Source organism: Palaemon carinicauda, chromosome 4, assembly GCF_036898095.1.
Source record: "Palaemon carinicauda isolate YSFRI2023 chromosome 4, ASM3689809v2, whole genome shotgun sequence".
NCBI classification, from domain to species: Eukaryota; Metazoa; Arthropoda; class Malacostraca; order Decapoda; family Palaemonidae; genus Palaemon; species Palaemon carinicauda.
This window is the reverse complement of record NC_090728.1, coordinates 1,322,462-1,342,528: the sequence shown is the minus strand read 5'-3', so window position 1 is coordinate 1,342,528 and position 20,067 is coordinate 1,322,462. Positions and strand designations below refer to the sequence as shown.

Here is a 20,067-nt window from a genome sequence, read left to right as displayed (position 1 = left end):
CGCTCGTATATTGAATGAATATTTTCTTCAATAGTCTGATCTAGAATCAGTCATCCTGACCTCAGAGTATCAACATTATTTTAGGACAGTGATTTGATACTTCTCTACCCCTAGGGGTAAGAGCCTTTCTACTTGGAGTTTCTCAATAGAGAAAGCTCCATGTAGTTAATACTGAGGGGAGGTAGCAGCATTTGCTCGCAGGGGTACACAGGTATGAATCTCCTATTATCCATTTATAGCTTACTATCCTAAGCTATTCTGTTGTAGATGACATTTACATGTTGATTATCAAAGAAATAATCCCTTGTATACTTATTTGGTTTTCCTTTCTTTACAGGAGGAACACCAAATATCTTGTGCTGCAGTCCTCTGCAAGGCCAAGAGTAAGTACTTTTACGGTCATAATACTTGCAGATTGTATGCCCCCTACAATATTATTTCCGGATCCCTACATTATTGGAACCCACAGGTTTGCAATATATGTCGGACATTAATGTCTGAAGGTTTTGAAAATCCCAAGTCTACGGACACTAGGGATACAGCTCAATATAAATTACGCAACTGGGTGAGAGGCTTCCAAAAGATCTCTCCGGGACCTTTCCTACCTAATGATAGGATGCGTAAGCTACTATTTCCAAAGGCAAGCGAGGAAATAGTAGTGCCTCAGGAGCCAACTACATCCCCTGATGGCCAGAAAACCTTTGGGATTGAGTGCAAGATGTGCCCCAAGGTAGAAGAGATAAATGTTGTGTCGGAATTTCCTCCGCCTTTGCCGGCTATAGAGCCATCGATGTCAATATCTTCGTCTTCTACCCCTCTATTGGATAATGTGGTACAATTATATATCCAATTGAAGAATCAGATAGAGAGCTTTCGTAAACAAAATGGAAAGCAGGGAGTAAAACCCAAGATAGAGCCTCGTAAAGCTTCTCTTGTTGCTTCCCACGGGTCAGTCAAACGACCCATGAATCAAGACCTTCCAGCATGCTCCATAACCCATCCCTGGAAGTTTGCGGAGCAGATGTCGATTTCAAATGGCAATCTCTACATCTCAGAGAAAATAGGTGCGGTTCCTTTGGACAAAATTCAATTTTGGCCAAGCTTTGATGCTTTCCCTAGTTGTTGGGTCCGACTGAAGTACGAATCGAAGTCAGAAAAAGGAACGAAACCAAAGGAGGTCATGATTCTTGACCATGATAAGGCACAGACTATCCTCTCAGGCAGTCTGAAAAGGGCTGGTTATTCAGAAACGAAGGTATTCTCACTGAATAACAGACACCCCTCCTTTCTTGCTCCTACTTCACTCTCATTCCCCTTTATGGGGAAGGAATTTACTTCTGTTGTCAAAGCTGTAGAGGCAGGTGAGCCATGTCCCACACACGATGAGTGCAAGCCTTTGTCACCAGCTTTTCCCGGACAGGAAAAGGATTGGAAGGAAGTCCATTTGACATTTTCAGTAGGAAAATTAGACAAGGATGTTACAAGTCGACAATTCAATGTATGTCTCCCTAAATTGACCGATTTGCTCTAGTTTAATGAACACGAGTCAAAGGAGAGACTTGCGACATCCCTTTCTCTACAAAACTACATAGAGTTGTGTTCAACCTATGGAAACACCCCAGACATGCTCATGGTCATAGCCAAAATGCATATGGCTACCTTGCTAAAGGACCTTTATGCCTTTGTGAAGGTTAGGAGAGCATGCAGAGAGTTTGTGTTTGCTTCTACAACAGTGAAACACGAAACAAGGAAGCTAATATCTTCCAACATCTGGGGTAAAGACCTCTTCCCACACGAGGTCATTGAGGAAGTAATTAAGAACGCCACCATGGAGAACATAAGTCTTCTCCAAAAATGGGGCATTCCTTCAAAGAGAAAATCTTCTGTGGTTGTGGGTCCCCAACATAAAAAGAAGATCGAAAATGCTGGAAATATCCGGGCTGCTCAACAACATCCCACTATTCCAGTGACCACGGTGCTACAGGCAGATGGTCAAAAGTCTAAGCCTACTGACTACTCAAAGCATAAAGACGCTTCGGCTAGGAGGAACCTTCCCTCAGGATCGCAGGACCTTCGATCCTTCGGTCCAAAGCCTATTCAAGATGAGCCATTGATGGGAAACAGAAATGTCTCTACCATCATTTCCTTACCTTCTCCTACAGTTTAAAACCCTCCTGGAGAAGTATACCCGAGAGCTATAGGGCATACAGGTGGTAAGAAAACTATAGCTCATAGAGTTCCAGGGAAGGCTGTTTTGTGTTCACGAGAAGGACTCAAGATATCAATGAGTCATTCTGAACTTGTCGCCACTCAACAAGTTCATAAAAAACAGCAAGTTCTGAATGTTAATCCTTCTGAACATATGGACCTTGTTCCAATTAGGGGTGTTCGTAGTCTTGTCAGACCTGAAAGGTGTCCTTCGGAACCTTCCAGTCAACCACCCCCCTTCCTCCTATCTAGAATTCATGTTACAGAGAGTAACATTCATGCTAGGAAAGATACGTGTTGGACTCACAGTCCTATGTATCTTCAAAGGATTGACGAACTTAGTCACGTCAAAGTCAAGCCTAGAAATAGTTCAGGTATTAATATACCTGATCGAGAGGCTGGAGTGGGCAGCACCCGAAGCGTCGGGCCCATGTGCATTCAAAGAGATGACCCAGTTCCCGGGACATCACGGATGCAAGATAAGATTCTAGAAGACTCGACTTTCTCCAGCTCTGGGGTTTCGCTGGTTAAAAAACCAGCGAAACCCTCAGTCACTTCAACTCTCCTTTCCTTTGGGAATATAAAAGGAGCTCGCGAGGTCTGTCAAGAGACTCGGGTAATCAGTCAGATTTCCAAAATGCCAACAGGGAAAAGTGCTAAACTTTCCCCAGTTCACAATAGTGACAGACCTGGTGCTAAGGGCACACTGGAAAGATGAGTTAAGAGCTTGGAGAAAACACGCATCAAACACTTGAAGAGATAAAAAAAGACTGAGATCGGTCCCTCTTTAATCGCTTCTCTAACAAAAATTACAGCACGAAAGTCCCAAGACTCTGCTGGTTCTTTCATGGGTGTGGAAGCCCCCTCCACACAGATCAGGCTCCCTACGACTGATCTGGGACACCGAAGCGATAATAAGACGTCACATTCGAACGTCTCGTACAGTCTTGGTGAAGTTACCCATCCCTTTCCTAAAGGGATGGCACCTAACAGCAGTCCATTTACAACTGATCCACGATGTGACGGTGGATACTCTATCACGATCCAAGGCGATAGAGTTTGAATGGTCCATGGACGCAGACATATTCCCTCCCAGATGAGAACAAGTCCTGTAATTGCAGCTCGACCTCTTCATCACAAGCGTCTTCAAGAAACTACCTCGCTAAATAGCCCTATACGAGGATCCTCTAATGGGGCTGATAGACCAGCTGAGGCCGGTCCTAGCTCCGATCCTAGGTATATTTCCGAAGGTTCAGAAATCAACTGCCTTCGGTTTATCACAGAGAACCCAAACCCTTCATTTCATGAATTTCTTGCTCTAGTGGTTAGAAAAAGGTTTGGGATCTCAGATGGCAATATAGAATTCTTAGAAGAATACAAGGCTAAGTTTACTAGAAGACAATATGAGTCTTCCTGGAAGAAGTGGGTTGCATTTGTCAAAACAAAAGGACCGAAAGAAATTTCTATAAACTTCTGTCTGTCCTTCTTTGTCCACCTTCATAGCCAAGGTCTGGCGGCCAATACGATAAATACGTGCAAGGCAGCTTTGACTAGGCCTCTCCTATATGGCTTCCAAGTGGATCTGGTGAATGAAATCTTTAATAAGATTCCGAAGGCATGTGCTAGGCTTGGGCCCGCAGTACCACCAAAGCCCATCTCTTGGTATTTGGACAAGGTCTTACATTATGCTTCATCTGTGAACAATGAAGATTGTTCTCTTAAGGACCTAACCCAAAAGGTTATTTTCCTATTCGCTATAGCCTCTGGGGCTAGAGTTAGTGAAATAGTGGCCCTATCCAGAGATGAGGGTCACATTCAGTTCACAGAATTAGGAGAACTGAATATCTTTCCTGATCCATCCTTTCTCGCAAAAAACGAGCTACCCACTAAAAGGTGGGGTCCCAGGAGAATCTGTCCTCTGAAGGAAGATGTCTCTCTATGTCCTGTAGAGTGTCTAAAGGTCTATCTTCATAGAACTTCAGACTTCGGGGAGGACAGCTCTTTAAAGGAGAAACTTCGGGATCAAACTTATCTCTAAATCAGCTGAGGGCGAAGCTCACCTACTTTATTCGTAGAGCGGATCTGGACAGTACTCCCGCAGGTCATGATCCGAGAAAGTTTACTTCATCACTGAACTTCCTTCAGTTTATGGACTTTGAGCGTCTTCGTTCATACACTGGATGGAAATCATCCAGAGTGTTTTACAAACACTATGCAAAACAAGTGCGTAAACTAAAACACTTCGAAGTGGCGGCACGCAGTGTATTAAAGCCTGCCCCCTAATTAATGTGATAAACAATTAATGGTTTGGGACCTCACATGTCCTCGCACATGTTCTGGATGATAATCATCCAGAGTGCTCTACATACACTACGCTATGTAAGTCCATGATCTGAAGCAGATTGTGGTGACGTCAGGTAGAATATTTACCCTGCCGTCTATTCTACGATGAACAGTAATTGACTGGGACTGTCAATTAAGGGGAGAAGAGGTCATTCTTCTTAGGTATGTCTTCTTTTGATTAAGTGTTACCACGGTAACACTAGCTCTGTTCAAAATCCCAGGTGTGGAATTATACAGATAGCACTAGTGCTGGTGTACGAGATACACAGTGCAGATAGAGGTAACCAGTACAGGAATTATGAAGAGCGATTATTTTATAATTTCTCTTCAATCTACGAGTGGCATTCATTATTTCTTCCTTCAAGAAAGAAATACGGTCTCTGTACTCGTTTCAGGTATAATCCCATTGTCATACTACATTCGTTTTGCTAACCGTCTCTTGTAGTCATTTATTAGGATTAAATGTCTATTAGAATGTAGTGCGTCCACCTTCGCCAGACAATTGTATATATACATGCCAGAGTTTTTAACTTACTTAGTATGCATCCTTCATATATTTGTATGCATCAAATGATAGACATAAGAGACACTGATGTTAATTTTCCAAATATACAACTTGAGACTATTTGTATATTCAGTGTGTACTTAAGTTTGGTCATACTATTCATGTTATCCTTGAAATCCCTTTTCTACTGTCTAGATGACTCATCCCTGTAGGAGGCAGGAACCACTAACATTGTTTATGATTAGTGATGATGACAAATAACGGTAACGTCACTGGTCTCATATGGTCCCCATGACCATAGAAAAGGTTGATATAAGGTTGAGGCACTGATGAAAATCCACTGATACATTAATGCTCTGGTATGCTTCCATCAGCACGACATGGCTTGAGCCCAAAAAAACGGATTTTGAGCGAAGCGATAAATCTATTTTTGGGTGAGATAGCCATGTCGTCCTGATGGAGCCACCCATCTCTTCTGAAGAAGAGATCTTCAGTATCCCTCCCGTAGTACTGTATCTGTAACAGCCTATGCTCAATGCTACAAGGAATGGCCACTATCGTGGGAATGGCGCTGTTGTACTCCCAATAGTAGTACGGGAAGGGGGATGGCCTTTGGAGGGCCCCCCTTTTTATTTTTGCCACACCTCCTCGAAGCGTAAAACACTATCTGGGGTGCAGATTGCTATGAGGTGTGCCAATACGTCCTTACGTGATATCCCTTTTTGAAATTTTAAGGGATATTCGCTCCAGGAGTTAGAATTCTGGATACCTTCGGTAAATTCTCTGGGAGATATCACTGTAGTCACATATAACCTAGGAAGCTACTAATGAAGGAACTTCCATCAGGACGACATGGCTATCTCACCCAAAAATAGATTTTTCGCTTTGCTCAAAATCCGTTTATATTTAATATATAATATGATATTTATGCAGGTAAAAATATACCAAAATATCACAAATTCTATAGGAAACAGGAATATATAGAGATATGGCAACTTACTCTTCGGATATGTCCACAAAATGGCCGCAAACCACACCAACTCCGACTGCCTAATCTGCCACCTGAAATGTAGGAAGGGTATGTCAATTTCAAGGTGTTATTTACTAATCCAATTATTCTTGGATATGCATAAAAATGTTATGGTGGGTTGCTGGATGATTGACGATTATTTTAAGACTATAAAATTAGAATTCTGACCCCCAAAAAAAATTCTGAAGGGAAATAAATTCGAAAAAAAAACATAAAAATGTAACACAATATAATTTAGCTAAAAAAATTGGATGATATTTAAGCAAACAAGAATTAAAAAAAATTTTCATATTGTAACTTACCTATAACTCTAAGGTACACCTTGGACACAAGACAGTTTGATGCGTCAGGCAAACAGGACTCCTGCAGCGGAAACACACAGTGTTTGTCTTGCGGTCGTCCTTAGGTGGGCAGCTGTGACAGCGAATCCTTTTAGAAAGCTTGATGTGGCCACAGGCAATTTGAGGTCTTGGTTCCGCCTCAGGAATCTTGAAGGTATCCACCATGAGTTGACGAAGTCCCTTCGACAACTTGCGTGATGTGTAATACCGATATTTTGCCTGGGGAGCACACAACTCGGAGGCGATCTCCTTTAAGAAGGTTCGCTTTGGCATTGTCTTGGCGAAGGGCATGTACGTATAGAGAATATAAGAATTGACCATTATTATATTCAATATCCTGTAGAAGAGACTCAGAGGCCAGCGTCGTGACTTACGAACACAAATAGATATAGAACACATCTGGTCGAATGTATCTACACCTCCCTTGGTCGCATTATAAAACATCTGAATGTCCGTCTTCCTTTTTTCGACCTCGGACGGATCATGATGCAGGGAACTTAACAGCATCACTTTCTTATTCCTACTAATTTGCTGACACTGTAGAGTTAGATTGTGTTCGTGATTGAACACTGCCACTGAGTCCTTTGGGGGGAAGCACCTTCTCCATAAGTTCCTTAGGAATAAAAGGCTTTTGGCGAATGGTGCCACACAAATGCATGTCCTTATCCGCGAGTGACAAGGCGAGCGGTAGCGTCATGAAGAAGTTATCCGTCGTCACTGTGCGGCCACTTCGCTAAAAAGGTGCCACAAGATCAGACGTAAAAACTTCTCCAAGCGTCGCTCCTCTTGGTATCTTGACCGTGTCCTTCCCCAAGTAGGCAAGGCCATTACACATGTAATGAGAATCGGCATCACACGCCAATACAAGCTTGATACCATACCTAGAGGAAGAGAAATAGAATTAGTAACTAATAAAGGTAAAAAAATAACAAATAACAAATAAATAACAAAAATAACACAATATACAATAATAATAATAATAATAATAATAATAATAATAATAATAATGATAATAATAATAATAATAATAATAATAAATACATAAGGAAAACATTTACAAATACGAAAGAGAAATTAACAGATAATTATATCACTGATAATTATTATAGTGAAAATAATAATAATAATAATAATAATAATAATAATAATAATTACACAAAAACATTATTTACAAATACGAAAGAGAAATTATCAGATAAATAAATAACAAAGTTATGGATAGATAGAGATAGATAGAGATAGATTAGATGATATATATTTTAGACATAAATCATATATCAAGTTCTTTACTTCACAATATATATATATATATATATATATATATATATATATATATATATATATATATATATATATATATATATATATATAATAAATAAACAACTTTTTTATAAATACAAAACAATAATTACATGTGGAAATATAAAAAAAATTATTTTTACCTACTTTGCTGGTTTGTTGGGAATATACATCTTGAAGGGACAGCGACCCCGAAAAGGGGCAAGCTGTTCATCAACAGTGAGATGGGGCCCGGGGTTATAATTGCTTCGACAATTGGTCACCACATGGTCGAAGACTTTCCTAATGGGAGCGAGGCGATCCTTTTTCACCCTCTCTGCTCTGGTGGCCGAATCATCGAAGCGAAGAACCCTCACCAACAGGGTAAAACGTCGCTCGTTCATTGTACACCTATACAAAGGATTTCCCTCTGTGAGGTCCCACATATCACAAGTGGGTATATGGTTGTCACACCGCACCGCCGACATTATTAGAATTCCAATAAACGCCTTCAGTTCCCTCAGGTTCCTAAGAGCAACGTTGCCCTTTTGATGGTAATTACTTCTCAAAAGGGCAAGGCGTTCATTAGAACACAGAACAATCTCGGCTAACATGCGGTCGTCCAAAAAGAGCGAGAATTTTCTTCGCGTCCAACGTGACAGAGGTGGGACCTCCAGGCTCAATCCGTAGTGTGAGTATATGGAGGAGGTTGGGATTTGGTTTTTTATGCCAGAGAGTACCATCACGGCCTTGAATGGAATCAGATTGTATCTGGGTGATAGGAGTCCCCCTGGCTGGCTGTAGTTAACCCCTTCTCCTTTTCCTGCTCCTCTCCTCCACTGGGGTGAGGCGACGTACCGGTGCTGCGGGCTGTCCACTTGATGTTGATGGCATAGGGGAAGTTGTTGTTGTTGTTATGGCTGTCTCAACAACAGAAGCAGAACCCCCAACACCCACTACCTCCCCCTCATCGTCGTCGTCTTCGCCATCCCCATTCCCTAAGGCGACAATTTCCGGATCATCTGCCTTCTCTTCTTCCTCCCTCACCTCTTGCTCCAACTCCCTCACATCGAAATACTCATCCTCAGTGACGTCATCTATCTCCAGACCATCCTCAACATCACTATCAAGCTCTTCTAGTAGTTGATTGATGGCATCGATGCCCAAGGAATACTTCTTGCTTGCCATTTTGATAACTGCAAAGAATTAGAAAAAATTAGAAATACGCATTCGATGGAAAATGGATCCCATACCAATATATCTCGGGCAAAAAACAATGTCATGCATGGGTAGCCAGATTATTTAGGCACACTTTCCAACACTAAAAAAATAAAAGTTTGTTGACACTATTTGCTAATTTCTTACCGAAAAATGACTTAGCCAAAAAAATGCAAAAAACTGAAAAAGTGGTATTCGAGGAAAAATGGGCCTTGTGGTGATATACGGCATCTCAGCTACCAAAAAATTCATACACATGGTAGCCAAACCATCCATCCAGACTTTCCACCACTGATAACCTATACAAGTTGCACCATTCTACGACAATTTCTTACTACGTAATAACTTTGATAATTATGTAACTTACCTGATTCAGGTATATTCGGTCGAGCTCGACCCCGGGGCGTCTCAGAAAAGTAGGAAGGCGAACAGCTACAATGAAGCATGTCTGGACCCAACTGCGGCATGTAGGCTAGTGACCCGCTGCAGGTCGATCACCCAGAAATTCGGTCACGGGTGTGAGTCACGTGAGAAAAACATGTTTTTTAAATACGCTCGGGGTCGCGTACGCCCCATCCTACCTGTCCAGGGTAAAAACATCTAACTACACCACTTAACATTAAGTCATCATCACTATCTACATCAAGTAAATTAGCCGCTTTTGCTGTGGACCAAGTCATAACAGCCACGGGATTAGCATTTACTGATAATATAGGGAACAGCTCCCGTCTCTCACTATCCAGCATATCACCTCCCAGGATACCATCTATACCCGGAATAGTTAGACTATCCACCACAGCCAACTCAGTAACGTAATCATATCCTTGAAAAGACATGTGGACATTAACCAAAGGAGCGGACACATTTGAATCCGGAAAACATCCCAATACAAAATTTCCATTATATTTCGCAAAACTATTTAGAGCCCTCTGCAGGACTAATGACCTGGCAGAACCAGTGTCCCTAAAAAACATCACCTGAACAACGTGACAGTAAAAAGATAAATTTCCAAGCCACACGTATTTGTCGTACTTGAGTCACGATTGGGGATTAGAAACATTAGGCTTGCTACTATTTACTGAACTACTGCCTACTGGCGGTCCATCTACAGGACTACGGCTACTAACCTCTGACTTATCACTAACCAAGGCTACAAGACTTTGATTACTTCGCTCTAGGTACATCCTACGAATATTACACTGGTTTTGGAAATGCCCGGGCTTGTTGCACCAATAACAACTTCTTTACGGCCTGAGCTTCTAGTCCCATCGTACCTATTATTTCTCCCACCCAGGAAGTCTTTATTAGCAAAAATTTTAGGGGGAGGAGATCCTCCGTGGACTCTACCTACATCCCTATCACCTGAAAAAGATTTAAAATTAACATTATCACTCTTGGGGATATGGGGAGTCGATGAGGAGGTTTCCCCTCTCCTGCCACTATTAGGGGAACAAGATGTTTGATTATTTAAAGTTTTATAACTAAAACTACCGCTACCTGATCAATGAGTCAATACAAACTCACCTGCTAACTGAGCAGCACTACTCAATTTCACACTCTTTACCTCCTCCAGGTGAACTCTCAACTCCCTGTTACAGGCCTCCTTAAATTCATCAAGGAGCAACAGTTCACATAACGCAGCGAAAGTGCTAATCTGACGACTTTTCAGCCAGTCGTCGAACTGTTCCTTCTTGACACGGGCAAACTCCATGAAAGACTGCGCAGGGTGTTTTATATAGTTACGAAACCGCAGGCGGTAGGCCTCAGGGCCAAGTCATAAGATTTTAAAATGAAGGCTTTTACCTTCTGATAATACCGAGCTACTCCCTCCTCCAAGGCATTATACACCCGCATTGCCTTGCCCACTAACCTACACTGTATTAATACAGTCCACATTTCTGCGGGCCAAGACGATCGGCAGGCCATACACTCATATGCCTTGAAGAACTCTGGGACATCCTTTTGGTCAAACACCGGCACCAAGTTTAGTGCAGCACCTATATTAACCCTGGATAGGTACGCTCCTCGGACACCCCTTTAAGGGTATACTCGGACGCGAACGACCCCGACGCCAAAAAAAATTCTTGAAAAATCAGTTTTTGCAGTAACCTCCTTTTTTCTTTTGCCAAAAAAAACTTCAATGGATGCTTAAAACAACTGTAAAGACGAATACTACTCATCTGCAGAAAAACTATTTATTATAAATATTTAAAAAAAAAGACCTGACATAAAAATTCATAAAAAAAAGTTTATACATATATACACAAATCCTTTTAGGAATTGATTCTTGAATGTTTAGGACACATCTTGATGTATTTTGGATGAAGTCAGACCCATGGAGGTGAAGATCTGAAATGAGAAAAAAAGGGTAACTTTTTTTGGCCAAAAAAATTTGTCCAAATTTCCTGAATTTTTTTGGGTACCCAAATGAAATAGGAAGTGGCTAATTTTTTTAGGGAATAAACATATGTTATCCTAAAATAGAAATATGTAAAAAAATCTTCATTATTTTGTAAATTACATTTATATCAGGGGCCATATCTAAAGGTAATTTTTTGAGTACTTAGAAATTTCGTAAAAAAATACATATATTTAATATATAATATGATATTTATGCAGGTAAAAATATACCAAAATATCACAAATTCTATAGGGAACAAGAATATATATAGATAGGGCAACTTACGCTTCGGATATGTCCACAAAATGGCCGCCAACCACACTGACTCAGACTCCCTAATCTGCCACTTGAAATGTAGGAAGGGTATGTCAATTTCAAGGTGTTATTTACTAATCTAATTATTATTGGATATGCATAAAAATTGTATGTTGGGTTGCTGGATAATTGTCGATTATTTTACGACTATAAAATTAAAATTCTGACCCAAAAAAATTTTTTTGAAGGGAAATAAAATCGAAAAGAAAATGTAAAATATAATATTTTAGCTTAAAAAATTTGATGATATTCAATCAAAAAAGAAGTAAACAAAATTTTCCGACAAATAAACATCTAGAGGAATCATTACTCTGTGATAGTTCCTTAGTACGTAGTAATTTTGAAAGAATTGGGAAAAAACGAAAAAATGGCAATCACCGGAAAATCGAACACATACCTATATATACGCCATATCTGGCTAAAAAAAAGATAGGCATGGGTAGCCAGATCATCTAGAAACACTTTCCAACACTATAAAAATATAAGTTTTGCGACACTACTTGCCAATTCCTTACGGTAACATGACTAAGCAAAAAAATGCAAAACAAATAAAAAGGGGCACTTTCGGAAAAATGGCTAACATTCTAATATACGGCATTTCAGAAAAAATATTGAAAAAAAAACAGAAATTGGCAACCGCAGTTAAATACCCAATATACCAATAACTACGTCGTATCTGACAAAAACAAAATCACGCATGGGTAGCCAGATCATCTAGACACACTTTCCAACACTAAAAAAGCAAAAGTTTTACGACACTATTTGGCAATATCTTACGGAAAAATGACTTGGCAAAAAAATGAAAAAAAATGAAAAAGGGGCACTCGCGGTAAAATGGCCGACATTCTAATATACGGCATCTCAGATAAAAAAAAAGACATGCACGTGTTAGCCCAACCATCAAGGCACACTTTCTAACACATAAACATGAAAAAAAAATGAATAATATACGGCAATTCCTTACTACGTAGTAATTTTTACAAATATTGAAAAAAAACAGAAATTGGTAACCGCAGTTAAATACCCAATATACCAATAACTACGTCGTATCTGACAAAAACAAAGTCACGCATGGGTAGCCAGATCATCTAGACACACTTTCCAACACTAAAGAAGCAAAAGTTTTACGACACTATTTGGCAATATCTTACGGAAAAATTACTTGGCAAAAAAATGAAAAAAAATGAAAAAGGGGCACTCGCGGTAAAATGGTCCTCGTGGTGATGAACGACATTTTAACTAAAAAAAAAATCATACACATGGTAGCCAAACAATCCACCAAGACTTTCCACAACTGATAACCTATACAAGTTGCACCATTCTACGACAATTTCATAATACGTAATAACTTTGATAATTATGCAAATTACCTTAGAAGGGTAAACTCGGTCGCGCTCGACCCCGACGCGTCTCAGAAATCGGGGAAGGAGTACAGCTACAGCAATGCACATCTGGACACTACTAGAGCGTGTAGGGGAGACACTTCCTGCAGGTCGATCACCCACAAATTCAGTCACGGGGGTGAGTCACGTGAGAAAAACCTGTTTTTTTTGACGCCCGGGGTCGCGAACGACCCATCGTACCTATCCAGGGTTAAACCTATATTGGTAGTCCCTTTCAGGGGAGCTTATCAAATTAGCCCCCTGCAACCTAGCTATCTCTATATTTCATTTCACCCTCTCCAACTCATGACGCCTTACCCTGTCGTTCTCCACGAACTCCATTTTTTCAACTCTATCCGTTTACAAATAATGTTATATGCCTTCTCCTCCTTGGAATCACCCAGTACATTAACAGGGGCCTGTGATTTTACAGGTACAGAGTCGGGGGTTGGGTGGGGGGGGGGGAACGGATTAAAGGACACATTACCCGGAACCTGGGGAAAATTTGCTGGACCCTCGTAAATAGTATCTACCACAGGAGGGTCCTCAAACAGAGTTAGACAAGCCCTCATACTTACTGTATTCTTTTCAAAACCCTCACTCAAACTCTCCTCACTATCACTTATTACCTTACTCTCACTCCCTGAATGTTCAGCTTTAGCTAACTCCTGTTTTAATTTATCCCTAACTAAAACCAACATCTCTGCTCTGGTTCCTCCGTCTTCTGCAGAACACCCACCCACTTAGCACATTCAACTAACTGTTTCTTACTTAGCAGGGGCAAATACTTCAGGCAATCAGCTGACCCGAAAAACTAAGTTGGATAAAAAATAATTCCCTCCATTTTATAAAACAAAAAAATATTCAGGGGAGAAAGGCCATGCTAAAACAGAACAAAAATAAATATTGAAGAGTCCACTCTAATGTCGCTCAACCGACCAAAATACCAGATTCCCAGAGCTCCCTAGCCTGTCACGGTCGCCAAATATGTCCCGACCCATTGTGCAAGTTCTTATTGCACGAATAGGGAGGACAGTAATGGCGTAAATATCCTTCGTAAAATTGGTCAGTGGTAACAAAAACACTAGAGAAAACTTAATATTTATCAACAACAATTTTTTGAAATGCCAACCTTGTGAACAACTTAACACTAAACAAATAACAAATAATGATTAACAAATAACTATATGCACATTTTAACGAATTAATAATCAACAAATACTACTTAACCATTGATAACAAAACTCCCCAACGGGAAACAACACACTCTCAACGAGAGGGAGTCAATTAATAATTAAGCACCCAAATGGGTAGTTACAACAAAATTCCCCGACGTGTAACAACACTCTCAAGTAGAGAGAGAGTTAAATATTTTAAATAATTAAACACTAAAAAAAAAAAAAACACACTAAATACCTGTGTTCTCACACTCTTTGAGGATGGAGAAAACAACACCCACAGTACAGCTCCATAGGACTCCTTACCAAAGGTAGGGAAATATAGCCTCAATCCAATAAAAAAAAGGTAATTAAGGATCCTACCTGACCACTGTCTCCCTACATATCACCACGAGCTCCAAGGCTTTCACAACTGGTCATGACGAGGATGCGTCAACTGGGGTGTCTCTCCAGAGTCCTTCTCAAAGCCGGGATTTAATGTGTCTGCTCTGCAGACTGCCGAAGGGAACACACAGAAACTGCAAAACACAGCAGGTGGCAGAAATGTGCCTGCAAAAAGCCATCAACAATGGGTGGCGCAATCCTCGAAAGGCTCAGTTTAGCCAGCAGCTGCAGTAAGTCCGGGAAACCTTGGGCCTCGACTGTCACTTTAGCGAACGAGTTCCTCACTGGTAAACACCAGTGTCTGTTTCCATCCAAGGACTCGGAAAACACAGACAAGAAAACAAAGCGTTAAACTAGACACTTATAAATTATAAAAATGAGCATTTCAACAGAAAAAAACTATAAATTTACAAATACTGCCTTATGAATTAGAAGTTTTACACTAATTTTACATAAAACAAATAAATGTAAAAACAAGGCTGATAAAGATCAAACAAAAAATTACGTTAATCCATAACATATATATATATATATATATATATATATATATATATATATATATATATATATATATATATATATATATATATATATATATATACATACATATATATATATATATATATATATATATATATATATATGTATATATATATATATATATATATATATATATATATTATGACCGGAGAAACTTTAAAGTGGTGAAAGAGAGTTTATAGTCATGATAAATAAAGGTTTGCCGTTGGTTACCAGACAAAAGTCTCCCACTAACACCAATCAGCCGGTAGCCAGAGTGGTGATGAAAACTGGCCAAACCTAAAACATGAACAAGGACATATCTCAGTTCCTTGTCCCGTAGTGGACTTGAATGGCTATATTTGTTTTCTCATATATATATATATATATATATATATATATATATATATATATATATATATGTATATACATATATATGTATATACATACATATATATATATATATATATATATATATATATATATATATATATATTTATATATATAAATATATATATATATATATATATATATATATAAAATTATATATATATATATATATATATATATATATATATATATATATATATATATATATATATATATGTACAATAGGCACACACATCTACAGTATATATATATATATATATATATATATATATATATATATATATATATATATATATATATATATATAAACACAGAGTTGAGTAAAGAAAACAGCTGAGTTTGGAAATGTTATTTTTTGTCGACATTTTGTAATTAGCATGTGTACATCTTCCAGGGCTAAATTGAAACACAGATATACACATTAAAAACAGGACATTGTAAAATCGAGATTAAATTGAACACTAAAAGAATAGCAGATAAAAACTTCTTTGAAATTGATATATGTAAAAAATGTATGATAAAACATAAGTAAAAAACAGAATATTGCTTTGAAACCATCCTCAAAGAAAATGCTAAATACAATTGAAAAGAATTTCAGATGTTTAAAAAGAGAACTAGTTGTTTAATCAAAATTGAATCAAGAATAGGGAAGTCATGTCGATAGGGTACTCGCCCTATACTGATATTTTGTTTCGATATCAGTTTCCAATTGTGTAGCATCATTTCGAATATTAGAACACTCGTATTCCTGGCTGGATAATCGGCAACCTGTTCGAAAGCAAACACTGACACGTGCTCAAGAGTTGCCGTCAGCTGGCGACATCCCAGGGCAAGTGTTTAATTTCCAAACAGGTTTATGGAGCCTTTCCAGTAACCTATTTGGGAATTAAATACGTGATTCAATATCTATATCTCCTGTGTAATTAAATCGTATTACTCTGTCCAGATTTGGGTTTCCTGACCTTCATGGATGATGTATCTTTTACCTAGGCTAATAATAAATGGCTAAGCATATCTCTAGAAGAGGAAACGGTCATAAAAACAATCCTACCCGATTCTATTATTTCATACTCGTCCTTTATAATTCCAAACCTCCATGGGAAATCTTTTCCATGATCTTTATCGACATTAAATGGTTTCACAAGAAGGTGCTAGGAGACCAAGTTCTTTGACAAATCCCAAAAAAACTTTAGGCCGTTAGCAGTAAAGATAGATTATATCTAGAACCTTTTTCATCATCTCAATTTCATTTTACTTTTGTGTGTGTGTGTGTGAGAGAGAGAGAGAGAGAGAGAGAGAGAGAGAGAGAGAGAGAGAGAGAGAGAGAGAGAGAGAGAGAGAGAGAGAGAGATTTTTTTCTTGATCACTTAGAATGAAGTTTCAGATTACATTTTAATTTTTTAAACAATAAAGAAATTTCGACTTGGACTTTTTTAGCCAAAATTGTTTACAATAATCACTACAGATTGTGGATTAGTGAGACCAGATATTCATTTAAAAGGAAATTAGAATATGATATTTAAATACTTCAGATGTAGGATATATGATAACAGATAAATAATGACACTGATAGTCGATAATACAGGGCTTACTTATATTTTCTTCACATTACTTTACACCTTTTTTTTTTTTCTTTTTTTTTAGAAAGTGTTAAATAGATACACTTCCAGTCAAAAAAATCTCGTACCCTCGTTATCTCTTTTTATCTTGTTTGATGTCTTTTACATCTCAGCACATAAGAACCAAAGATCTATGAGAACACTGTATAGGCATTATATGTTTTTATTCGTTTTTAAAATTATTTTCCATTATGAAATTATATAAAGAAACATAAATCATGCACTAACGCTCGGCAAACCTCTTAAAAAGACTACATATGGTAAAATTCTGGTAAGAAAATAAATAAAGACGGCCGGTCAAATTCACCAGCCTAGGCTAAAAGCCAGGGGCTAAGCTCTCCCAAGGTACGTGTACAGACTTTCTATTCTGTAGGTCTTTCCCCGAAGACTCGAACGACTAAATCCCCGCCAGTGACCAAACCTAACATATTTAGACCTTGATTCTGAACTTCAGGAACCTCTTGGTTGATCTTACCTAAGTCGCAGTGTCGCACTTAGGTGAGTTATACTCATCAACGACACCAGGCGACACTAAAGAACTCAATCTATCCTTAAGAAACTAGTCAATTACAAGTGGAATGCTGTTAAATGATTTTCGTAAAATTATGTAAAATATAGTGGAAGCTCGCATAAATTTTCATTTTATGAACTGTCAGAATTTTGGAATCGTAACAATCATATAAGTTAACTGTCTGTTAAAGGGTTTTAAAATATTCAAACAGGAAAAAAGGTTATGTATGAAAAGACTGCTAGTCGGAAGTGAGGAAAAAACGTTCTACGGAGTAGAAAAAAAAGTGGGTTCAATTAAAAAAAAATCACCAGCTATGAAAGTCCGAATCTAATCCAGTAATTCTTTTTTAAATATAATCCTCTGTATAAAAACAACCAACTTGTCTGTATATCAATACACCTACGAGAGATATAAGGTCCTTTGACTGGTCAGATAGTAATACAATAGGGTTTCTCTGGTTCCTACACATTCACCCAATACATCTGACACCTCTTCTTCACTCAAGTGGTTAACTTCTGCACTATGATTGTTTAGTGACTACTTTCCACTTGGTTAGTGTGGAAGAGACTATTTAACTATGGTAAGCAACTCTTCTAGGAGATGGACACTCCAAATTCAAACCATTGCTCTTTAGTCTTGGGTAGTGTCATAGCCGGTGTACCATGGTTATCGCCTATATTGGGTTAGAGTTCTCTTGCTCGAGGGTACACTATGTTTTCTTATTTCCTTTCCTCACTGCACTATTTTCGCAGTATCGGAGAAGCAAGGTTCGTCTCCAAGATCGACTTGTTGAAAGGCTATTATCAAATATCTTTGAACGGCACTGTAAAATTGTTATCAGCTTTTATAATCCCATTTGGGTTATATCAATACACTGTCATGCCATTTTGTCTAATGAAAGCACCCGCTACCTTTCAACGAGTGATGAATAACCATCTAGGATCGATTGAAGGAGTAGACATATATCTTGATGATATTGTGATATATTCATTGACCTAGGAAGAACATTTCCGAATCCTGAAGATGAAGGTATTTAGAAAGCTGAGAGGAGCACACCTAACGATTAACCTGGAGAAGAGCGAATTTGGAAATGCGGCAGTTCGGTACTCGAGATTTGAAGTCGGAAGAGGACAAATCGCCCCGGTAGCCGCTAATGTCGAAGGAATTCGGAAAGCCTCACCCCACATCGAAGAAACAATTACAACGATATTTAGGGATGGCAGGATTCCACTGACATTTTTGCCAGAACTTCTTGGCTCTAGTTGCTCCCTTGACGGATTTGATCAGCCCCAAGAAAAAATTTGTAGGGACCAGCTAGTGCCAGGAATCCTTGGGCAGAATAATAGCTATATTAACTTCGAAACTGATACACCAGCACCTGATTTCAACGAGAAGTTCCTTATCAAAGTGAATCTGTCAGATTATGGGGTTGGAGCTGTCTTATTGCAAGAAGACGAGGAAGGAATTCTTCACCCCGTCTGTTTTATGTTGTTGAAGCGCAAGAAGCATCAACGAGCTTACTTGACAGTTGAAAAGGAACTACTACCTAATTACAGTAATAAGAAAATCTGAAATTTTTGGGAATAGATCACAGAATGAAGACATTACAGTTAACTCAGATCACAACCCTTCAACTTTTGTTAATAAAATGAAGAACAACAATGACAGGTTTTCTAGGTGGTCATTATGTTTGCGACCATGTTGTATTAATGTAAAGCAGATATCAGGTAAAGATAACGTGGTTGCAGATTATCTATCTCAGGCTCAGTCGCTAGATTTGGGCCCGAAAAAATAATCCTTCTGGGTATAGCTATATTACGAAGCGGGTTTAGCATAGGAGTAAATATTTTATTCATGCATTTCATTTGTGTAATTAAGAGATGAATATCCCGCTCGTAAAATGAGCTCCACTCGTGTAGTACTAAGTTTTGTATGTAAATTACATAAGACTTTCATCATTCATTTATTTGTATTTTCATCCAATTCATTACATATAAATTTACGTTATTATTACCAAATAACTTTATTTAATCTAGTTTTGTTATGAATTCTTATGTAACTCATTTAGGTATGCTGTATGACACATACGAGGTATGTGCATGAGGGATTACTTCATTTTTATGTTTCCACTGGGTTAAAAGTGCATGAATATTCTCGAATTATATTTACTTTTTTTTATTGTCACGAGCAGTAGGTGGGCGGAGTTATCTGAGAGAGGATTGCCTCGTAAGCAAGGTTAATACCCATTCTTCTGTTTACTATGTTAGCAACCTCACACCGCTAGACCATCCCCCCCACCCACCCCCGCTTTCAGTAGGCTGAACTGGAAGGTTCTGGAATAATCAAGTCAATATATATAGCCCCTAGGAATGTATAAGCAGCAGAAGTAACCCAGCCTATCCCTCTGAAAGAGCCAACGTCCGCCTGCCCTCTCTCATCTTAAGT

General features: G+C 38.6%; 2 protein-coding genes across 2 annotated transcripts; one reads left to right on the top strand and one right to left on the bottom strand.

Annotated features, from left to right (window-relative positions):
- Window positions 1-7,869: 7,869 nt before the first annotated feature.
- On the bottom strand, window positions 7,870-8,448 carry LOC137638991 (uncharacterized). The gene has a single exon (XM_068371320.1). The coding sequence runs from the start codon at window positions 8,446-8,448 to the stop codon at window positions 7,870-7,872; it is 579 nt and encodes a 192-aa protein (XP_068227421.1).
- Window positions 8,449-18,645: 10,197 nt separating this feature from the next.
- LOC137638990 (uncharacterized) lies at window positions 18,646-19,194 on the top strand. Its single transcript, XM_068371319.1, has one exon. The coding sequence runs from the start codon at window positions 18,646-18,648 to the stop codon at window positions 19,192-19,194; it is 549 nt and encodes a 182-aa protein (XP_068227420.1).
- Window positions 19,195-20,067: the final 873 nt, after the last annotated feature.